Raw genomic sequence first — 22,981 nt, 5'->3', positions numbered from 1 at the left:
CAGTTGGCCTTCCCAATGAGGCACAGCTGCTCTGCATGTGGTCCTATATCCATCCACCTAAACAACTAGGCAAACGGTGTTAATTTAAAGCCTACGGGGTCTCTGGAGCCTAAATGCCATTTAGAACCTGTAACTACGCTGGGCTGCTGCAAATATGTTAACTGAAGTCTATTTTATTCAGAAATGCTTAAAACAAACAAACAAATGAACAAACAAAAACCAGAAATGCTTTATACTAATTTTTTTTTAACATTTATTTATTTTTGAGACAGAGAGAGACAGAGCATGAACGGGGGAGGGGCAGAGAGAGAGGGAGACACAGAATCGGAAGCAGGCTCCAGGCTCTGAGCCATCAGCCCAGAGCCCGACACGGGGCTCGAACTCACGGACGCGAGATCATGACCTGAGCTGAAGTCAGATGCTCAACCGACTGAGCCACCCAGGCACCCCTATACTAATTTTTTTGATCTCAAAAATAATATCTACCCTTCACAGGAAGATGTTCTTATAAGAGAAACCATGTGCACGGCTTTCCAGATTGTGCACTACAGGTTCCAAGGGATACCAGTTACACTGTAATTCATGTGAATGTCTTACAGAGTTTTTTCATTGCCCAGCTCTGGGGGACAAAAGTTACGCTGCATTCTATATGAGTGACAACCCCTGGAGTTGTACAGTGCACATCCTACACAACCACATATGGTGGCACTGACCTATACCGCAGTCTTAAGTTTGTTAGTTCCAAAATGAACCTAGTAGAGAAGGCAAGGATTTGGTAGTCAGTGCTACTGATGCACTGCCCCATATGTCCTTGGCTCCTCTAAGTTCGACAGTCCCTGACAATACACCAACTCAGGAATCACAGTCTCTTATCCTCTCCCTGAGTCTTCTCTTTGGCACCACAGGAGATTTGCAGGCACAATCAAGATAAATGGATAAAGAAATGCCCCAGCCTTCGCTCTGATGTTTCCCGGAGGTTCCCCAGGAGAATTCGGCCCCACTGCTTACAGCTATTTTATGTCAACCTTGTAACTTTTTGTCCTTTCCTGTCTCACTTTTTCCTCTTCTTTGTGTTTCCAGGAAGTTTCTCTCCCAAAAACCTACCTGAACCCAAGTCTCTGGGTCAGGGTCTATTTTACAAGAAACCCAGACTGAGACAGATGCTTTTAGAAACAAATGCCATTAGCTGATTTTGTAACTTGAGTGCTGACCCAGGGCTAAATATTTGTTGAGTGAATGAAAGAATGATTCTTGCATGAGGCCGTGGGCTGCCTCCATTGATCAGGAAGGTGGGAAGGAAGAACAAGTGAAGCACTGAGTTCTCGTACCTCAGACGGCACGTGTGGCAATGTGACAAAAAACTGCCCTTCACGAATGCAACAAAGCATACCCCATTCCAGATGCAAATTCATGGGGTTTTAGACAGCAGTGATAACATTCGTATTGTAACTTTGAGTGAGGAGAAGTATAAGAACCTTTGTGTTTATGCCATTCAATGTCTCCTCTACCCCTCAAATTCTCTTCAAGCTCTTAATTAAAAAAAAAATAACCCTGGGGCGCCTGGGTGGCGCAGTCGGTTAAGCGTCCGACTTCAGCCAGGTCACGATCTCGCGGTCCGGGAGTTCGAGCCCCGCGTCAGGCTCTGGGCTGATGGCTCAGAGCCTGGAGCCTGTTTCCGATTCTGTGTCTCCCTCTCTCTCTGCCCCTCCCCCGTTCATGCTCTGTCTCTCTCTGTCCCAAAAAAATTAAATAAACGTTGAAAAAAAAAATTTTTTAAAAAAAAATAACCCTGCAAATATCCCCATTCTGATTTTGGACACAAAGCGTTGAGATAATCTGGCTTTAGAAAAAATTATGACAGCACCTGCTTCCTAACCAGAGAAAGATATGAGGCTCTGAGGACAGGGAATTATAAATCCGTTTCTTTGTTCTTTAACATCACTCCTTTATCTCTGAGTCTCAACAAGGCATTTTCTGTCTCTCTCTAATGCAAGGAGGAATATATTTGCAAAGAGTGTGAAATTAACACAGGGCATGCACAATCTCAGTAAATAAATGTGAAGACCTGTGGTTGTGCATCACTGCCTTCATTCAATTACTAAAATGTTAAAACACTATTTGCATTGTACAACCTACCCTTCTAATTTGTGGGAGAACTAAAACAAACAAACAAAAAACTGGCAAATAAGAAAAGCTTGAAATTCTCCCTTTCCACCAAGGTAGTCAGCCAATATAGAAGCTGCAGAATCTGTTCTCCAGGATCCTCGTTTCCATCTCAGAGCCCTTTTAGTCCTGCTCGTCAATACACTTTCCCACCTTCTAGTACCATAGTCTTCCTCTTTGCTGCCAACTGTCTAAAGTGTTAGCTGACAGCTAAGGTAGGAAGAAAATGTTACAAAAGCCCTGACTTTGCCTGACTGTGCAGGCGGACACTGCTAATCTAGTGCTGAAACACCATCAGGCCCTTTAAAGCAACAGCCAGCAGAGACCAGAGCTGGTACAAGAAAGTCATTTCTTCAATGCAACTATCCTGAACTCCTACTGCATTCTAAGCACTGGTCTGACCAGGAGTATAAAATGAAAAGCAATGTCTTTGATGACATGGTACGATGGTGAACACAACAGACCATATCCTAGCTCGTCCTGGGCTATCGGCATTTTAGTAAGTTCTCGTAAAAACAGAAAACTCTGGAAATCCAAAAAGATGAACCTTCAAGAATAAACAGTATGGGTATTTTTGGCCGCAAGCTCCATCAAATAACTCTTCTTGATATTTTCATGTAAGCTTCCAGCTGTAAGGCCAGGAATTCTAGCATTGCATCATTAGGTCAACTTTTTTTTTTTTTTTTTTTTTTTTAGAGAGAGTGAGAATTGGGGAGAGGCAGAGACATGTGGCTCTGTGTTGACAGTGGTGAGCCTGATACAGGGCTCAAACTCATGAACCCATGAGCTCATGACCCGAGCCAAAGTCAGACGTTCAATGAACTGAGCCACCCAGGTGCCCCAAATTATCTCATTTTTGATAAAAATTCAGAGAGAGGGGAACAAGGGAAATAAACTAGGTAGAGTGTTCCTGTCTCCTCTTCTTTCCAACATGCTGCATGATTATTTTGTGCTAGGTTCTAAATTAGATATGGGGATACACGTATGATTGGGTTTCATTCTCTGCCATTGTAATGCTCCTGGCACAACGAGGGGTACGGAAACATATATAGATGAACTCAGAGTAGTGCTGTGAACCACCAGGGCCCGAGCTCACTCTATTAGCAAACCAAGCCCACCCTTGAGTGTAATTGATCCACTGTGGAACTGTTGCACCAAATGCTCTCAAAATAGTAAACTACTTGTATCAACACCACCACACACAAAACAATGCCATCTTTAAAGTAACTGACATTTTCTTTTCTCTAGATCTAAGAAACACCCAGAAGACAGAAAGTTAAAACCTGTCCTGGTCCCTGATTTCAAACTAAATTACAAAGCTATAGTAACAAAAACAATGTGAGATTGGCATAAAAACATGTAGATCAATGGAACAGAATAGAGAGCCCAGAGATAAATCCATGCTTACATGGGTCAGTTAATTTACAACAAGAGAATCAAGAATATACAATGAGGGAAAGAAGGACAGCCTCTGCAACAAATAGTGTTGGGAAAACTGGACAGCCACATGCAAAAAAAAAAAAAAAAAAAGAAAAGAAAAAGAAACTGGACCCCTCCTTTACACCATACCCCAAAATTAACTCAAAATGGATTAAAGACTTAAATGGAAGTCCTGAAACCATGAAACTCCTAGAGGAAAACACAGGTGGTAAGCTCCTTGACATAGGTCTTGGCAATGATTTTTTAAAATCTGATACCAAAAGCAAAAATAAGTAAGTAGAACTACCTCAAACTAAAAGGCTTCTTCATAGCAAAGAAAACCATCAACAAAATGGAAAAACAATCTACTGAATCAAAAATATGTGATAAGGGACTGGTATCCAAAATATATAAAGACCTCATATAACTCAAAAAAAAAAAAAAAAAAAAAACCTGGTTAAACAATGGGCAGAAGATCTGAACAAACTTTTTTTAAAGGGACTACCCATGGGGCGCCTGGGTGGCTCAGTTGGGTGAACATCCAACTTTGGCTCAGGTCATGATCTTACAGTTCATGAGTTTGAGCCCCCTCATCAGGATCTCTGTTCTCAGCACAGAGCCCACTTCAGATCCTCTGTCTCCCTCGCTCTGCCCCTCCTCTACTTGCGCTCTCTCTAAAATAAATAAAACATTAAAAAAGAAGAAGAAGACTACAGATATCCAACAGGTATGTGAAAAGATGCTCTACATCATTAATCATCAGCAAAAATGGATTTCAAAACCAAATGAGGTATCACCTCACACCTATCAGAATGGCTAGTATCAAAAAGACTAAAACTGTGGGGCGCCTGGGTGGCTCAGTCGGTTGAACGTCCGACTTTGGCTCAGGTCATGATCTCACGGTTTGCGAGTTCGAGTCCCGCATCAAGCTCTGTGCTGATAGCTCAGAGCCTGGAGCCTGCTTCGGATTCTGTGTCTCCCTCTCTCTGCTCTTCCCCCAATCACTCTCTGCCTCTCTCTCCTTAAAAAATAAATAAACATTTAAAAAATGTTAAAAATAAAAAAGACTAAAAATAAGTGTTGGTGAGGATATGGAGAAAAGGGTACCCTCATACATTGTTGGTGGGAATATAAATTGGTGCACCCACTATGGAAAACAGTATAGAGTTTCCTCAAAAAAATTCAAAATAGAACCACCCTATGATCAAGGAATTCTGCTTCTGGATACTTATCTGAAGAAAATAAAACACTAATATGAAAAGATATATGCACCCATAGGAGGAGGGAGGAAGAAAAAGATATATGCACTCCCATATTCATGGCAGCATTATTTATAATAGCCAAGATATCTGAACAACATAAATGTCCACTGATGGATGAATGGATAAAGAATTTATAGTATATATATATATATATATATATATGTACATATACACACACATATAGTGTATATATATATATATATATATATATATATATACACATATACACATATACACATAATGGAATATTATTTAGCCATAAAAAATGAAATCTTGCCATTTGTGACAATAAGGATGGACCTTGAGGGCATTATGCTAAGTGAAATAAGTCAAACAAAGAAAGACAAATACAGTATGACCTTTCTTATATATGGGATCTTAATATATATAAAAATAGAAATAAATACATAATCTCATGGATATAGAGAACAAGTCAGTTGTTCCCAGAGGTGGGGGATTGGGGTGATGGAAGAAATAGATGGATTGTTTTTGTTTTCTTTCTTTTTTTTAATGTTTATTTTATTTTTGAGAGAGAGAGAGAGAGAGAGATTGGGGGGTGGGTGGAAGGGAAGGGGCAGAGAGAGGGAGATAGAGAATCCAAGGCAGGCTCCAGGCTCCAAGCTGTCAGCACAGAGCCTGATGTGGGACTCAAACCCACAAACCATGAGATCATGACCTGAGCCAAAGTCAGATACTTAACCAACTAAGCCACCTAGGCACCCATTGTTTTCTTTAGTTTAAATACACTGAATTTTAAAAATCCTGGTAACTTTGTATGAGCACTTATCTCCTACTATTTAAAAATTTTAAAAAGGCAAAACCAATTATATGTATTATCATCTAAAAGCATTTTCATATTTTATTAATCTAGTGACATTTTAAGAAATAAAGGGAAATTAAAATTCTATTTAGTTAGCAGTTTTTGCATTTTTCCTTTAGAAATTACATGCATTTAAAAATTAATTAAATATTAAATATTATCAAATTACTTATTTATTAATTAAGCTTTTAAAGTTAGTTAAGAATCAGAAATCACAGTTGAGTTGACCTATTGTATCTTTATGAGTTGCACAATAAAAATTTTATAAAACTAAACCATTTAAGGAAACATCCACTATTACGTTAGCTAAATACAATTTAATATAGTTATTATTTTTTTAATTTTTTAAAACTTTATTTATTTATTTTGTGACAGAGAGACAGTATGCACGAGTTGGATAGGGGCAGAAGGAGAGGGAGAGAGAATTCCAAGAAGGCTCTGTGCTGCCAGCACGGGGCTAGAACTCGCACACCGAGAGATCATGACCTGAGCCAAGATCATGAGTTGGTTGTTGAGCCGATTGAACCACCCAAGTGCCCCAATATATATATATATTTTTAATTGTCAATTTAACCTTGGTCTTGAACAAAGCAAAATATCACACTAACGTTTTGTGTTTTTTTTATGGGCAATAAACTGTTAGAAACTGAACGATGTAGAAGTTTCAGGATTGCCACTCAAATACTTACCAATAAAATTATTTAAATAGGAAAGCCAGCTAATTTAGCAGAATTCTGTCTTTCGTTTGTGCCTTTTCTCTTCTCAAGATAATGGTTTTTCTGAAGCCTGGTGATATGTACAATCCCATGGGCTGAAATTAGAACTTTAGGAGGAAGGAGCGTAGGAGTCCTAACTGGTGAAGATGGTTCTGGGGTCATTCTCAGGGCGCCACAAATTTGGGACACTCCAGTACCTTTACTGAAGTAAACTTGGCCAATAATTTCTTTTCTTCCTTAAATAAGCTTTTATAGGAAGCTAATAGCTTTAGAGCAGTTACTTTTACTCTCCTGCAGTGTAAAATATGGGCTATGTTTCTTAAGTTTTGATTGTTTAATAGCATAGCCATCTGCCTTGTCCATTCAGGGATATGGTGTCTGTGGTTATATAAGAAATATTCATCATGATGTTGATGATGCGGCTTACAAACCAAGTTAGAAGTGACATGACAAGATCAGTTCTTCATCTGCAACATGGAGGTATTGGGTTTATAGTGAAGGATTAAAAACAACGAACTGCTTGGCAAGTTGAGAAAAGATTCTGTTTGATCAAGAAAATGCTCTATTTTTTAAAGAAAGCCGTGGCCATTTTTCCCATTTCTCCCTAATAGCTGGACTTTTGCTTTACTTCTCTAATTTTCTTCTGGTAAGAAAGAAGAGTGTAGTCAAAAAAATATGCAGTTGTCATTCTTCTACCTGGACCATTGGCTGCTCCAGTGAACTGCCAGGTTATTGGCTACAAAGTAGTAATATCAGAGTCTTTTTAAATTAATGATTATACTAGACTAACCCCTTTGTGGTCATAGCACCCTGGGCTATGTCCGGCACATAGGAAGTATTCTGTACTGTTTTTTTTATATAAAATTTTTTAATGTTTATTTTTGAAAGAGAGAGAGAGAGAGAAGGGGAGGGGCAGAGAGAGAGGAAGACAGAGGATCCGAAGTGAGCTCTGTCCTGACAGCAGAGAGCCCGATGCAGGACTTGAACCCATGAACCATGAGATCATGACTTGAGCCCAGAAGGCTGATGCTTAACCAGCTGAGCCACCCAGACATCCCAGAAGGATTCTGTAGTCTTAAGATATTTTCTCCCACACTATGTTCACTGACATTTTCTTACTGGAAAGTTCTCAATGGAAACTTTATCCAATAGGAACTCTCAAAGGTTTGTGCCACCTCTAAAAGTAATCTCTGGTTGTATTTTATAAGATACATAGTTCTGTAACCTATAAAGCCAATTAACTTTGATAAAAATACCTCCTAAAAACATAAGCATAGGTTGATTTGTTTTTTCCCTTGGAAAAGGTTATGAAAGTACACTGATCATTGATCTCCTTGGTCTTGTTAGGCATGACTGATGTGTGTATTATCATTCTCTATGGAAGTGTGTTTGCAGAGTGTAATAAATAGGATCCTAAAAGATCCATTGCAATGGTCATAGCATTTAGGTTCATAGCTTCAAACTGTGACCCAGAAACTAAGTTCTTTTTTTTTAAGTTAATTTATTTATTTTGACAGAGAGAGCAGGAGAGGGGCAGAGATAGAGGGAGAAGAGAGAGAATCCAAAGCAGGCTCCATGCTGACAGCTCAGAGCCTGGAGCCTGCTTCGTATTCGGTGTCTCCCTTTCTCTCTGCCCCTCCCCCATTCACACTCTGTCTCTCTCAAATAAACATTAAAAAAATTTTTAAAGGATACAGGTAAGGGTTGGAATCAGTACCAAGATGAACATCAGCGGGAGAGTCAGTCTCACATGAGAATGAAATTCAGATGATGGTGAACGTCAGAGTTGAGTGCAGGGTGAAGGCAATGGTCTGGTTGAAGGTTGAGAGCCATGGGGAGAGTGAGGGCCAATATCAGGTTCCTGGTGACAGATAAGGTGAGTATGAGGTTGAAGTTCAGCGTTAAGTGTCCAATGAATAGTCATTTTGAGATGGGGGCCAGTTCTGGGTCAGTGTAGATGTGTGGGTAAAGATCAAGTTTGTAAAAAAAAAAAAAAAAAAAAAAAAGATAAAGGTTGTAAACATGGTGAGAGTAGAGGGTAAGGATGGGGATGAAGTTCAGAAGGTCAAGGTCAAATTCAGCTTGAGTGTCACGGTAAGTGTGATGGACAGAGTCAGAATCCGAGAGAAATGATGGTCAGTATCAGAGTTAAGTGTGGGTGTACATTTCAAGGAAAGGGTTAAGTTGATGGTCAGGCTGATAGTCAGGTTGCAAGGTAAGAGTCAGGGTCATGCCGAAGGTGAGAGGGAAGGTTAGATTTGGGTAAGTTTCAGTGTCAAGTTCAGGATCAGGATCAATGTAAGGGTAGTCTACAGTGTAAATCACATTCAGAGCAGGGTGGCTGCTGGGTACAGGCCAGGTTTAGGGTGAGGATAAGAATCTGGGTTAGGGTAGGGGCGCCTGGGTGGCGCAGTCGGTTAAGCGTCCGACTGCAGCCAGGTCACGATCTCGCGGTCCGTGAGTCCGAGCCCCGCGTCGGGCTCTGGGCTGATGGCTCAGAGCCTGGAGCCTGTTTCTGATTCTGTGTCTCCCTCTCTCTCTGCCCCTCGCCCGTTCATGCTCTGTCTCTCTCTGTCCCAAAAATAAATAAACGTTGAAAAAAAAAATTAAAAAAAAAAAAAAAAGAATCAGGGTTAGGGTAAAGGTCTGGTTCAGGGTAAAGTCAAGGAGATTCAACCTGAGGTGAAGATCAGGGTTACATTCAGATGAGGGTCAGGGTGAATTTCAGATTCAGATTCAGGGTAAGGTTTAGGGTGAGAGTATCAGATTAAGGGAAAGGGTGAGGATCCTGGTGCGGGTCAGCATTGTTTGAGGGTAAAGACTAGGTGAAGATTAGGATGAAGCTCTGTGCAGGGTAAGTTTCAGGACAGGGTCAAAGACAAAGAAGTATAAAGGTTAAGAACACTTCAAAGCCAAGTTTAGGATGTCAACCAGGGATTAAATCAGGGCCAGTACTGGGATTAGGTTAAAGGTCAATTTCAGGGTAACTTCTCATGGGTGGGGAGATCAGAGAGTGTCAGGATGACAGAGGCATTTTGAAGGGTGGGGTCTTTTATTTTTATTTATTTATTTATTTATTTTTTTAATGTTTATTTATTTTGGGGACAGAGAGAGACAGAGCATGAATGGGGGAGGGGCAGAGAGAGAGGGAGACACAGAATCAGAAGCAGGCTCCAGGCTCCGAGCCATCAGCCCAGAGCCTGACGCGGGGCTCAAACTCACGGACCGCGAGATCGTGACCCGAGCTGAAGTCGGACGCTTAACCGACTGAGCCACCCAGGCGCCCCGGGTGGGGTCTTTTAAAGGGTGAATAAGAGGGTCACAGACAAGGTAAGGTCAGTTTCAGAATCTGATACAGGCCAGGATCAGAATGATAGTGAGGGTCAGAGTCAGTTTGAGAGTAGGGGCAGGGTCAAGTTCGGCATCAGGTTCAAAGCCAGAGTCATCACAAAGGTCTGCATGAATGCCAGGGTAAGTGTAAAGATCATAGGCAGGACCATTGTGAGGAAAGAAGTGAGGATTAGGATCTAGTGAGATTCAGGGTCAATGTCATAGCTAAGGTGAAGGTCGGAGTGAGGACATGTTCAGGGTATGGACCATGATAAGGGTAAAGTTGAGTGTCAAGTTCAGTGTCAGGGTGAAAGTAAGGTCAGGTGAAGTTCTAGATCTATTTCATGAAACGGGTCAGTGTGAGAGGAAGAATCAGAGTCAAGATAAATGTGAGCATTAAGGACAGTCAGAGTGTCAGGATCAGAGTCAGGGTCAAGGTAGGGGAAGAGTAACATTCAGGCTCTGTATTGTGTGAATGTGAGGATGAAGGTTTAACGCGCACTTAGTGTCGTGGTCAGTTGGATGTTGGAGTCAGGTTTACAGTCAGTGTGAATGTATCCGTTAGTTGGGGATCAGGATAAGGGTCAGGGTCATGGTGAGAGTCAGCATGATGATCATTATGGAGTGAAGGTAAGGGTTAGGGAGAGGGTGAGGTGTAGAGTAACAAGTCAGAGAAAGTGTGAGAGTGAGCGTCAGATTCAAGGTCGGGTCAAGATAAGTGTCAGAGTGTAGGTGAGGGTGATAGTGTCTGGTGAAGGTCAAAGTCAGGTTAAGGGTCAGGTTGAGGTTAAACTTCAGATGTGGGGTCAGGATGAGGGTTAAGGCAAGGTCAGGGTAAAAGTCACGTCAGGATTAGTTTCAGGATGAGGGTCATATCAGGGTGAGAGTGAGATTAAAGGGGAGTCTAAAAGTTCATGGTCAAGGTAAGAGTAAATGTGAATTTGAGAGTCAGTGTGAATTTGCGGTGCCTTGATAAGGATGAGAGTCACAATCAGGTGAGAATCATATTCATAGACATGGTAAAGGTCAGACTGAGTGTTGGGTTCAGTGTGAAGATTAGCCTGACCCTGACCATGCCCTAACTTTGATTATCACCCTATGCTGAAAACACCCTGATGTTGACCCTGATCCTAAACTTGACTCTAAACCTTACTGACCCTAACTCTCACTCTGACTTTCACTGTAACATTAGCTCTGACCTTGACCCTCAACCACATATTGACCATGACTCTCAAGCTCTTTTCCTGAAATATATACTCACCCTTATCCTGACACTGACGATCACCCTCTATCTGAACATAACCCTATCCATGTCCATCACCTGACCTTGACACTTATTCTGACCCTCATGCTTAGACCTGAACTTCATCATGAATCTGACTCTGATCTCCCTGAATTTCAGTCTCAAACTCACCATTTCTATAACCTTAACCCTTACCCTCACAGAAACACTAATGCAGAATCCCCCCCCCCTTATCTCACAATAACCCCATCCTGTACTTGACACTGACCCTGATCTTCAACCTCACACTGACCTTATCTCTGAATAATGAAATGACATTGACACTCACCCTGACTCTGGCCTTCCTTTCCCTAACTCAGACACTTACCTTCACCCTACATCTGACTTTGGCCCTCATCCAAGTCTGAAACCTACCCTCACGTCGACCTTGATTATATTGCTCATTCTGACAATGATTTCAGTTATTCTCCTTAACCTGAAACTAACCCTAACCCTGATCCTCCCTGATACTGCACCTGGTATTGATCTGACCCTGAAGCTAACCCTGAGACTTATCCTAATCCTGACCCCTTTATACTGACCCTTACAATGACTCACAATGACCCTGACTGTTACAATATCTCAACTTGATGGTGACCATTATACTAAACCTGACCCTGAAATTCACCAAGGCCTAACCATAACATCCTCACCTTTATCCTGACCTTATTCCTCACTGTGTCCCTGATGCCTACCCTTACACTAACCTTTACTCTGAATCTGAATCTGATACGCGCTGTGTACCAGACCTTCCCAGTGCTCCTCACAATTACCTCAGTTACCTCACATGACCTTGATCCTAACCTAGAACTTTACTATCGCATTCATTCTGGCCTGACACTTGGCCTTAAAACTCACTTGACCCTCACTCTCACGTTGATTCTGTTCCTTTCCATTTTCCTGACACTGACCACCGCATACACCCTCAACTTCATTCTTACCCTTATTAGTCCCTGACTCTGCATTTGACCCTGAACCTCAAACTCAACTTGATCCTTTACTTATTCTAGTCCTTTCCCTTGAACTTCATCTTAATCATGACGTTCACTTTTGCCCAGTTGCTAATCCTGAAGCTGAAACTGACCCTCACCCTTACCCTGATGCTAACACTCTTGTTTTTACAACGGCACATTTTGACACTGACCCTTACCTTCATTCTCCCTTCACTCTGACCCTCATTGAAACTCTTCTTGATTGTGATTCTTACTTTGACCGTCATCTGAACCTGATCGTCACCCTAACCTTGACACTCATCCTGAACTAACTTGACACTGACTCTCAACGTAACCCTTCCCCTTTTCATGATCTGACCTTCACCCTGACCATGACCCTGCATCTGACCCTCACCCTGACCCTCACCTTTACCCTCTCCAATACCTCAGGCTCAATCTGACTCTGATCCTGACACTGCCCTGACACGGTCTCTGACCTCTTCATCCCTTGGAACTTACTTGACTGATATTCAACCTGACCCTGACCCTAACCAACACCAGATCTTGGCCCTGATTTTGATGCTCACTCTGCATCTGACCCTCACCTTACCTTGACTCTGACCCTGACTCTGATTATACCTTGACCCTTATCTCACATTGATACTGAAAAGGACTGTGACTCTCACCTTGACTCTCTCCTAAACATTGACTCTACATTTTCACCTTGATCTTAATACTCACCTTGATAATGAAAATGACTGTGACTCTCACCTTGATTCTCCTAACCACTGACTCCATATTTTCACCTTGATCTTAATACTCCCCTTGTTTCTGAAACCGAAGTCATCTTTACCCATAATTTGGACCTCACTTGGCCCTCACTCTGACCCCAACTCTTACAATGATACTAAGAATAACCTTGATTCTTAATGTGACTCTATCACTTGGACACCTGCCATAATAGTATATACACCCTTACCCTGCCTCTGACATTACCTTCACTCTAATACTAACTCTGACATTGTACCTGACTATCCCTTGACCCTCACTCTGACAATATACCCTTCACTGACTGTGACCCTTATTTTGATCCCGACACACACTTTTACCCTGATTCTGACCCTTACTGTGACCATGAAGCTCATGTTCAACATGACACCGACCCTTGATGATCATCCTCTACCTGTCCATTACTTTCTCCCTGACACAAAGCTTGGCTCTTACCTTCAACAACATCCTCACCCTGACTTGAACCCTACCCTATCCAGTTTGACACTCCCTATCGTCACGGAATACTGGATCAATATCCTGACCCTGACCACAGCCTAACACTGACCCTGATACTGACCCTGACCTCTGGCTCTGACATGAGCCTCGCCATCACCAAGATGAGTCTGAATATGAAATCTCATACCCTTATACTCTAGTTTCATCTAGATTCTTTAGTAACTCATGATAGGAAAGTACTGTTGAGAACTGTGAATACTTCTGAACTTACACTTGTACTGTATGTTTTTAAATATGCTGCTCTGATTTGTGTTCATGTGGTCCACCTCAAAGTACGAAAGTACAGTTGAGACAAACGTGTGGTTCCCATTGATTTACCTCAGGTAAAGCATAGGTTCAACACTAACAGTTAATTTTAACTACCTGGGTGGCTCAGTCAGTTAAGCATCCAACTTGGGCTCAGGTCATGATCTCACGGTTCATGGGTTTGGTCCCCGTTTCAGGCTCTGTGTTGACAGCTCAGAGCCTGGAGCCGGCTTTGGATTCTGTCTCTCCCTTTCTCTCTTTCCCTTTCCCACTCGTGTTCTTTCTCTCTCTTTCTCTCAAAAATAAACATTAAGAAAAAAAGAATTCTCTTTAGGGGTGACTGGCTGGCTCAGTCAGTAGAGCATGCAACTCTTGATTTTGAGGTTCGAATGTTCAGTTCTGAGCTTGGTTTCTTCTTTACTGCTTGTCTGTAACACATACATACAATTTTTCAGCTGTTTTGGCTTTAATTGGCAATGAGTAAGAAAAACGTGTAACTATGAGCTCATTTTCATACATACAGAGTAGATTACCCTCACCTTGTTGAAACTCCTAGGAAGACAGAGAACTTGAGAGGAAGTGTGTTTGTGAGTTTGGGGGTTTTTCTACTCACAGAAATTATGCGTATGTCTCAGTTTACACAAACAAGAAGTAGCATTGCAAACAATTCACATTCGTCCAAACTGGCTCAGCCTCTGACATCCCTTTTGTAAGAAAGTCTTTCTTGCTCCTTAAACTGAAATAAGCCTAAAGACAGCAAAACACATTCATTTCAAAGGCACATTCTTGCTTGCAGAAAAAAAGAGGACATAAAACGCTGTTTACCAACTGTAATTTTAATTGACCCCCTTCTTTCTTAAAATATCAGTGAATTAAAATCTGCAAATGTCTCTGGATGACACTACATATATGTTTGTACTTACCTCCTCAAAACATTTAATTAATATGAGAGAGTGCTCATAAAAAAATTAGCTGGATGGTTTTTAGCTTTCTGTCCTCTAGGTGTCACTTATGTCTACAGAAAAAGAAAGAATGATTTCTTCAATTAAAGATAATTAACACAGACAGTTGATTATAGTGGATACAAAAATTAGGGAGAACTTCTCCTTGATTTTCTGCTTCTTTAGTTTAGAAAGTTGCTGGAGTGTGTTCACATTGTAAATTTAAGATGATAGATATTGTTTTATGTAATATACTGACAAACTATACTTTAAAGCTTTATACTTAAAAAACTATATTTTATTAATTTTAGAGAAAGAGAGGGAGAGTGTGTGAGCAGGGGAGAGGGACAGAGGGAAAGAGAATCTTAAGCAGGCTCCACGCTGAGCGTGGGGCCCAACCCGGGGTTCGATCCCAAGATCCTGAGATCATGACCCGAGTCAAAAGGAAGAGTCGGGTGCTCAACTGACTGAGTCACCCAGATGCCCCCAAAACTTTAAATTATTAGGTATGTGTTGGTGTATACACAAAGTACTCCATCACAGAATTGGCCTCATTTTCTAACAACACTCAGTCTAGAGCAAACACTCATTTCCTTAGGCCTTCTTAAAGTTACCCAATTAAAGACCAAATTTTATAATAAGTACTTTCTAACACCCTCTTGATGTGACACCCTTTGGTTCCCAGTGGGTGCATTCTCCCCCAATGCAACCAGTCACAAGCCCAATGTATTCAATCACAGGTATGTTCCCAGAGTCTGGCTCAAAGGCACTGACAAGTCAAACGCGCACATGGGCACAGAACCTGTGGAGTCAGCTTGGCCAGGCTTAGAATACCTTGTTTTTACCTTTTCAAAATTTTAAAATAATAAAACATTGGATGGTTTTAAAATTTCTCTTCTCTGGGTGGCTTTTATGTCTATAGGGGGAACAAAAGGAGGGTTGATTAATTAAAGGTCCTAATTAATATAAATGTTGTTCATAGTAGCTATAAGGATTGCAGAGATACACAGGCCTATGTATAGAATTATTGTATTTTAATTTTTTTTAATGTTTATTTATTTTTGAGAGAGAGAGAGAGAGCCTGAGCGGGGAAGGGGCAGAGACAGGAGACACAAAATTTGAAGCTGGCTCCAGGCTCCCAGCACAGAGCCTGATGCGGGGCTCAAACTCACCAACTGTGAGATCATGACCTGAGCCGAAGACAGAAGCCCAACGGAGTGAGCCACCCAGGCACCTGAGGATAATTGTGTTTTTTAAATTAATAAATCAATTTATTTTTTAATTTACATCCAAGTTAGTTAGCATATAGTGCAATAATGATTTCAGGAGTAGCTTCCTTAATGCCCCTTACCCATTTAGCCCATCCCCCACTCCCACAACCCCTCCAGCAACCCTATGTTTGTTCTCTGCATTTAAGAGTCTTTTATATTTTGTCCTCCTTCCTGTTTTTACATTATTTTCGCTTCCCTTATGTTCATCTGTTTTGTATCTTAAATTCCTCATATGAGTGAAGTCGTGTGATATTTGTCTTTCTCTGACTAATTTCACTTAGCATAATACCCTCTAGTTCCATCCATGTAGTTGCACATGGCAAGATTTCATTCTTTTTGATTGCCAAGTAATACTCCATTGTGTGTGTGTGTGTGTGTGTGTGTGTGTGTGTGTGTGTATACCACATCTTCTTCTTTATCCATTCATCCATCGATAGACATTTGGGCTTTTTCCATACTCTGGCTATTGTAGATAGCACTGCTATGAACATGGGGGTGCATGTGCCCCTCTGAAACAGCACACCTGTGTCCCTTGGATAAATACCTAGTAGTGTAATTGCTGGGTCGTAGGGTAGTTCTATCTTTAATTTGTTGAGGAACCTCCATACTGTTCTCCAGAGTGGCTGCACCACTTCGCATTCCCACCAGCAATGCAAGAGGGCTGTCCTCTTTCTCCACATCCTCACCATCTGTTTTTGCCTGAGTTGTTAATCTTAGCCATTCTGACAGGTGTGAGGTGGTATCTCATTGTGGTTTTGATTTGTATTTCCCTGATGATGAGTGATGTTGAGCATCTTTTCATGTCGGTTGGCCCTCTGGATGTCTTCTTTGGAGAAGTGTCTATTCATGTCTTTTGCCCATTTCTTCACTGGATTATTTGTTTCTGGGTGCTGAATTTGATAAGTTCTTCACAGATTTTGGATACTAACCCATTATCTGATATGTCTTTTGCAAATATCTTGTCCCATTCTGTCAGTTGCCTTTTAGTTTTGCTGATTGTTTCCTTCACTGTGCAGAAGCTTTTTCTTTTGATGAGGTCACAATAGTTCATTTTCGCTTTTGTTTCCCTTGCCTCTGGAGACACGTTGAATAAGAAGTTGCTGCGATTGAGGTCAAAGAGGTTTTTTGCCTGCTTTCTCCTCTAGGATTTTGATGGCTTCCTGTCTTACGTGTGGGTCTTTCATCCATTTTGAGTTTATTTTTGCGTATGGTATAGGAAAGTGGTCCAGGTTCATTTTTCTGCATGTTGCTGTCCAGTTTTCCCAGCACCATTTGCTGAAGAGACTGTCTTTAGTCCATTGAATATTCTTTCCTACTTTGTCAAAGATTAGTTGGCCATGCGTTTGTGGGTCCATTTCTGGGTTTTCTATTCTGTTCCATTGATCTGAGTGTCTGTTTTTGTGCCAGGACCATTCTGTCTTGATGATTTCAGCTTTGTAATACATCTTGAAGTCCGGGATTGTGATGCCTCCAGCTTTGGTTTTCTTTTTCAAGACTGCTTTGGCTATTCGGGGTCTTTTCTGGTTCCATAGAAATTTGAGGATTGTCTGTTCCAGCTCTGTGAAAAATGCTGGTGTTATTTTGATAGAGATTTCAGGATAAATGTATTTTAAAGTCAAAATCAGAAACTAAATTATCACCTATTTATGTTTGTATATGAATGAATTCCTAAATTCATACAAACAAATGCATATCAATAGATCATCTCCTAAAATTTGTTGCATAAATAATGTGCCAAAAGAATAAATTAGGATTTAGGTTTTTCATATAAAAATTACTGAGTTATTTTATGCCCAGATCAATAGAAGTTCCTTTTGTCACCGAATTATCATGCTTTTTACATACCTTTTAACTGTTCTTTTACGACTCCCTGGGATAGCCCTGACCTAGTTTTATTTGTTCCTATTCTAAAATGCCATCAGAGACATCAGTTCACCCTGAAATACGGACCACATCACCAGCAGGTGGAGACTCCGAGCCGGCGCTCCAGGCCCCGCTGCCCTTGGTTTCAGCGCGTGCCTAGGGGCCTGCCCAGCGCAGGCGCACTTTCTTGAAGGAGCAAGTGGAATCTGATGTTTATCTGAGTCCCGCCACTGCCTCCAGTGTCGTTCTTCCTTTTGAGGAAAGAGGGGGATGCAACAGACCTCCCCACTAACCCCTGTGCTCCCCCCCCTCCCCCCGGCCGCCGCAGCATGAGTTCCTGGCGGGTGCTGACGGCTCTCCCTAGCTCTCCCTCTTCCAGAACAGCAATCTGGCAGCCAAAGCACCCGGAGTAGTCGGAGCATGCTTGATAGTCAGCCAGGCGGCTTTTCCCCAAAGGTCAGTAATTGGCAGGGTCAAGGGGATTGCCGCGCGCGTTCCCTAGCAACAGTGAGTGCTGACCGCCCGGGGTTCTGAGGAGCGTGCAGGGGCTGCTGCTCCTCTCTGCAAACTTTGCCAACAGTGGTACTTCCTGCCAGCGAGCATGCGTGGAGGCCCACAAAAATTAAACTGCAAAAGGACGTTGGATGGTGTAAAACTTGCAATCTGTCACTGGGCCACAGGTAAAGGAAGTGGGAAAGAAGCAAGCAGAGATCTGTTGCTGCTTGCTCCCTTCCACCCAAGAGAGGAATGGGCACAACCACTTGACCCTTTGAGGAAGTTTCGCCCCTGCAGAATAAGGAGAAAACGTGTGGGTCCCGGAAGGGGTTGATCTCACAGATTGGAACGCTCATGGGAGTTGGGGTGGTGGGATTTTGAGGATTTCTGAGAGCTTTGTTGATTTTACTTTAAAATTCTGTTCTCTCTATAATTCTTGAGAACTTGGAGATACCAGGGACAGTGAAGTTTCTATGTAAAAAGTACTTAATCGGGGCACCTGGGTGGCTCAGTCGGTTAAGCGTCAGACTTCGGCTTAGGTCATGATCTCACGGTTTGTGAGTTTGAGCCCGGCGCCGGGCTTTGTGCTGACAACTCAGAGCCTGGAGCCTGCTTCGGAATCTGTGTGTCCCTCTCTCTCTGCCCCTCCCCTGTGAGTGAGAATTTGCCAGGTGAGAAAGCAAAACCAAGCCATCCCCTACACCCCTCACCCCATGTATGGGTGTAGCTTTCCAGCAAGGTAAAACTTCATTGCGCGCTGAGAATAAATACACAATAAATGGAACAATTTCTAATACACTGCAAAAAGTATTTGTATGAAGTCCATGTGGAGGTGTTCATAAGACCATAGGGCCCTTGGTTCCTGTCCATGACCCACCTTGACTATTTTATCAGGACTGTGCAGTTGCCAGGTAAGACTTGCTTTGGAAACATCTTTGGCATCTACACCTAAAACGAGGCCACCAGTGTTAGCTGAATATTGTTGCTGATTTACCTTTGTTTTAGGAGTAACATCATGAAGAATTTTGTTAAACTCCATTTTCAAGTGTCTTGGTATAATCAGCCATCCTGAGATGCAATGAGTACCTGAAACTGAGTTGGAGACTTCTTTCTGACAGTAACAGCCTGTTTGAATTTCTCCAAGACTTGTCTTGTCCATTTGTTTATAAGGTATCTATCTGGGTTAACACTAACATAGTGGTCAGACAAAGAATTACTGTGAGAATACTGGTCTTTAGCTTTGACCTTTTATTTTTATTATAGCTCTTTTCTTAGGTCATAGCAAATTTTCTAAAAGTTCTTCAATGCCCAATTTATATCGGATTTCTGAATTTGTGGACTACCTCAAAAGCACATTTTCAATCAGTATAAATACTTGTACTTTTATTTTTTATAACCTGGCAACCCCCGGTAAGGGGATTTATGCTAGTCACCTGAAGTGACTTAATTTCTGGAATTTGTCTATGTCCAAAGGGTGAACTTAACTATGTGATAACATTTTCAACTTTAAAACCATAAAATTAGGGATGCCTGGGTTGCTCAATCAGTTAAGTGTCAGACGTCAGCTCAGGTCATGATCTCATGGTTTGTGGGTTTGAGCCCTGCCCTGGCCTCTGTGCTGACAGCTCAGGAGCCTGGAGCCTGCTTCGGATTCTGTGTCTCCCTCACTCTCTCTGCCCCTCCGCCCCTCGTGCTCTGTCTCTGTCTCTCAAAAATAATAAATATTAAAAAAAATTCTTTTTAATAAATAAAATTTGATCAAGAGTATCTGAATCACTAAGAAAATGATTAAAGAGTATGCAAAAAGCATGAGCATTAATATTAACCAATAATTAATAGCTGGTGACAAAAAGGAACTTCTGATCTGGGCATAAAATAAGTCATTTTACACAAAAGCCTCAAATCCTAATTTTACTCGTTTGGTACATTACTTATGTAACAAATTGTCTGCCTCCAGACATATATAGATATGTGGGGTACTTGGCTGGTTCAGTCAGTAGAGCATGCAATGCTTGACCTTGAGGTTGTGAGTTTAAGCCCCACAGTGGGTAAAGAGCTTACCTAAAAAAAGACATATATAGATACAAGACATATAGATAATTTAACTATAGCTTTATTTTTTGTAAGATTTTATTTTTAAGCAACCTCCACACCCAACATGGGGCTCAAACCCACAACCCCAAGATCAAGAGTTGCATGCCCACGGACTGAGCCAGCCAGGTGCCCCTTAAACTATAGCTTTAAAATACAGTTGTCAGTCTCATAAATAAAGCAGTATATCATCTGAAATTTATTATGTGGGTGAACTGCATAACTGTTAAAAAGAAACAGAAAATCAAATCCTGTACTTAGACCTGTATCTCTCTGTAGTGTTTGTACCCAGAATAATCAACTACATACAGCAAACACTTTTTTTAACCTTTTTTTTTCTCTAGACACAAGAGACACCTAGAGTACAAAAAGTTGAAAACCACCAGGTAATTTTTATGAGCATTTATTTCACATTAATCAAAAGCTCTGAAGGGCTGGCTTAGTCGGCAGAGTGTTTAACTCTTGATCTTGAAGTTGTGAGTTCAAGCCCCACATTGGGTGTAAAGATTATTTAAATAAATAATAAAGCTTTGAGAAGGCAAATACAACTTCATATGTATTACTACCCAAAGTCATTTGCATATTTTGCCAAACCACAGATATTTTAAGAACAAAGAGTCAATTAAAACTATGTTTTTATCTATTTTTCTCTTTTTAAGAATAATGTGTTTTGAAATGTGTTTTCTGTCCTTGTGTTTATCTTGCTTTACTCTGAGATGCAATAAGGGTTTATTTTTGAGAGGAAAGTCTGACACTGAGGTTGTCTATATCAGTACAGATTCTTTTCACTACCACTCCTGGACTCTTCCTTGCTTGCTGTAACCTCACAGTAAGGCTGTGCCTTGGAGATGAAAGGCACACATTCATCCATGCCTGTGTTCATCTCCATGTACTCTAAGAAGCACTAAGGACTTTATTTTGAGAGAAATATCTTGAGATGAAGCCTCTTTGCTCTAACACACATTTTTTTCAGTTCCACTTCTGTTTGCCTACACAGAGATGTGTGTATGGCACGACCCAAGAAACCTCAGACACTCACATTTATCTGCATTCATCTGCACATTCACTGCATTTTCTTCCTGTGAGTTAGAACAAGAGGAACTCAAGCCATATATGTGAAAAGGAGGCCAGATTTACACGTTATTCTTCACACAGTAACTTCTAATTGTGAGTTAAAGCAAATATCATTGAAAATCATATTTGCATGAACAGACTAACAGTAAAGAAGAAATCAGACATTAGTCTCTCCAGAAACTTTTTATTGATGGCTAAAATTAACCCATGCTTTATCTGAGGCAGATCAATGAGGCAGATCAATGAGAACCACATGTTCTCAGACACTTTCTTACTTTGAGGTAGACCATATGAAGACCAGTCAACACAGCATGTTTAAAAACATGCTGTACAAGTATAAACAAGTTCAGAATTATATGTAGATTTCAAAAGTATAGCAATACACTAGTTGTAAGAAATCTAGTTGAAACTATCATGTAAATGTACAAAATTTCATGTTCAAACTCAATGTGGTAATGCTTAGGTCATTTTTAATGTCAGAACCATGATAAGAACCATTATGAGAGTCAGAATCATATTGAAGATCAGAGAGATAGTCATAGGGTGAGATTGAGGGTCAGGGTCATGATGACAGTGAGTTCTAGGATCATGGTGGGGTCAGGATCAGTGTTAGGATCAAGATCTGGGTCAGAGTGAGGGGCACCTGTCTGGCTCAGTTAGTGGAGCATGCGACTTTTGATCTTCGGGTTGTGGATTTGAGCTCCATGTTGGGTGTAGAGATTACTTAAAAATAAAATCTTAAAAAAAAGATCTGGGTCAGATTGTATGTTGGGACCAACTTGAGGGTCATGGTCAGGGAAGGGATTAGTGTTAGGATGAGGGAGAAGAGAAGGTCTGATATAGGGCCAAGTGACGGTGAGTGTAGATTTAAGGATCAGTGTCAAGGCGATGGTCAGGGTGAGGGTCAGGTTGAGGATCAAGGTCACTGTCAGAGTCAGGGTAAGATTCCATGTATGGGTCATGTCAAGAGTGAGGACAAACATCTGAAAGAAGTTCCGGGTCCCGGTGAAAGTTAGGATCAGGGTCAAGGTGAAAGTAAAGATGAGGCTCAGGGTAATAGTCATTGTTTAGGGGAGTGATGGCATGAGGATCTCGGTCAGGGTGAGGATTCTAATCAGATTCGCTCTCAGGATGCGAGTAATGTAAGGGTCAAAGTCAGGGTGTTGGTTAGTTTCAGAATGATGAACAGACTCAGGGTCAGGTTGATCATTGAGGACAGTGTAATATTCGAGGAATAAGGAAGTCAGATACAGTGTCAGGGTAACATCAAAGTTAATGTCACATTGAGGATAAGTGTTGTGAAGAAGGTAAATAATGAGCATAAGGATCAGAGTGAGGGTCAGATTCAAAGTCTGATGCAGAGTCATAGTCACAGTTAAAGAGAGCCAGGGTGAGGGTCAGCATCATGTCAGCTTCATAGGGTCAAGAACAAGATGACAGTCTGGGTCAAGGTATGGATCAAAGTAGAAGTCAGAGTCAGAGTGTCATGGTATTAACAGTCATGGTCAACCTCAGGGACAGGGCAGAAGTGAAGGTCACTATCTGGGAAGTGTCAAGGTAGGAGTAAGAATCAGATTTCGTGTCAAGGTGAGCATCCAAATCACAATAAGGGTGATGGTCATGTTGAGACCGAGGTTCAAGTTCTCAGTGAAAATCAAGGTCAAGTGCAGGATCAGGGACACAGTGAGGATCAGAATAAGGTTTAAGGGTGCAGGTGAGAGTCACCATCAAGATTATGGTGAAGGATAGGATCAGGCTAATACTGAAAGTTGGGGTCATATGAGTTTCA

At 41.4% G+C, this 22,981-nt stretch overlaps 1 protein-coding gene across 1 annotated transcript in view; it reads right to left on the bottom strand.

Annotated features, from left to right (window-relative positions):
- The window catches only part of LOC115501215, a 34,822-nt gene extending 12,566 nt beyond the window's left edge, over positions 1 to 22,256 (bottom strand). The window contains 1 exon segment of the mRNA XM_030296178.1: positions 21,972 to 22,256. Within this exon segment, the coding sequence (XP_030152038.1) occupies positions 21,972 to 22,256 (285 nt within the window).
- Between the last annotated feature and the right edge of the window lie 725 nt (positions 22,257 to 22,981).

Source organism: Lynx canadensis, chromosome A2 (genome assembly GCF_007474595.2).
Source record: "Lynx canadensis isolate LIC74 chromosome A2, mLynCan4.pri.v2, whole genome shotgun sequence".
Classification (NCBI taxonomy): Eukaryota; Metazoa; Chordata; class Mammalia; order Carnivora; family Felidae; genus Lynx; species Lynx canadensis.
Note: the sequence above shows the minus strand (reverse complement) of the source record. Positions and strands in the feature narration are given on the sequence as shown.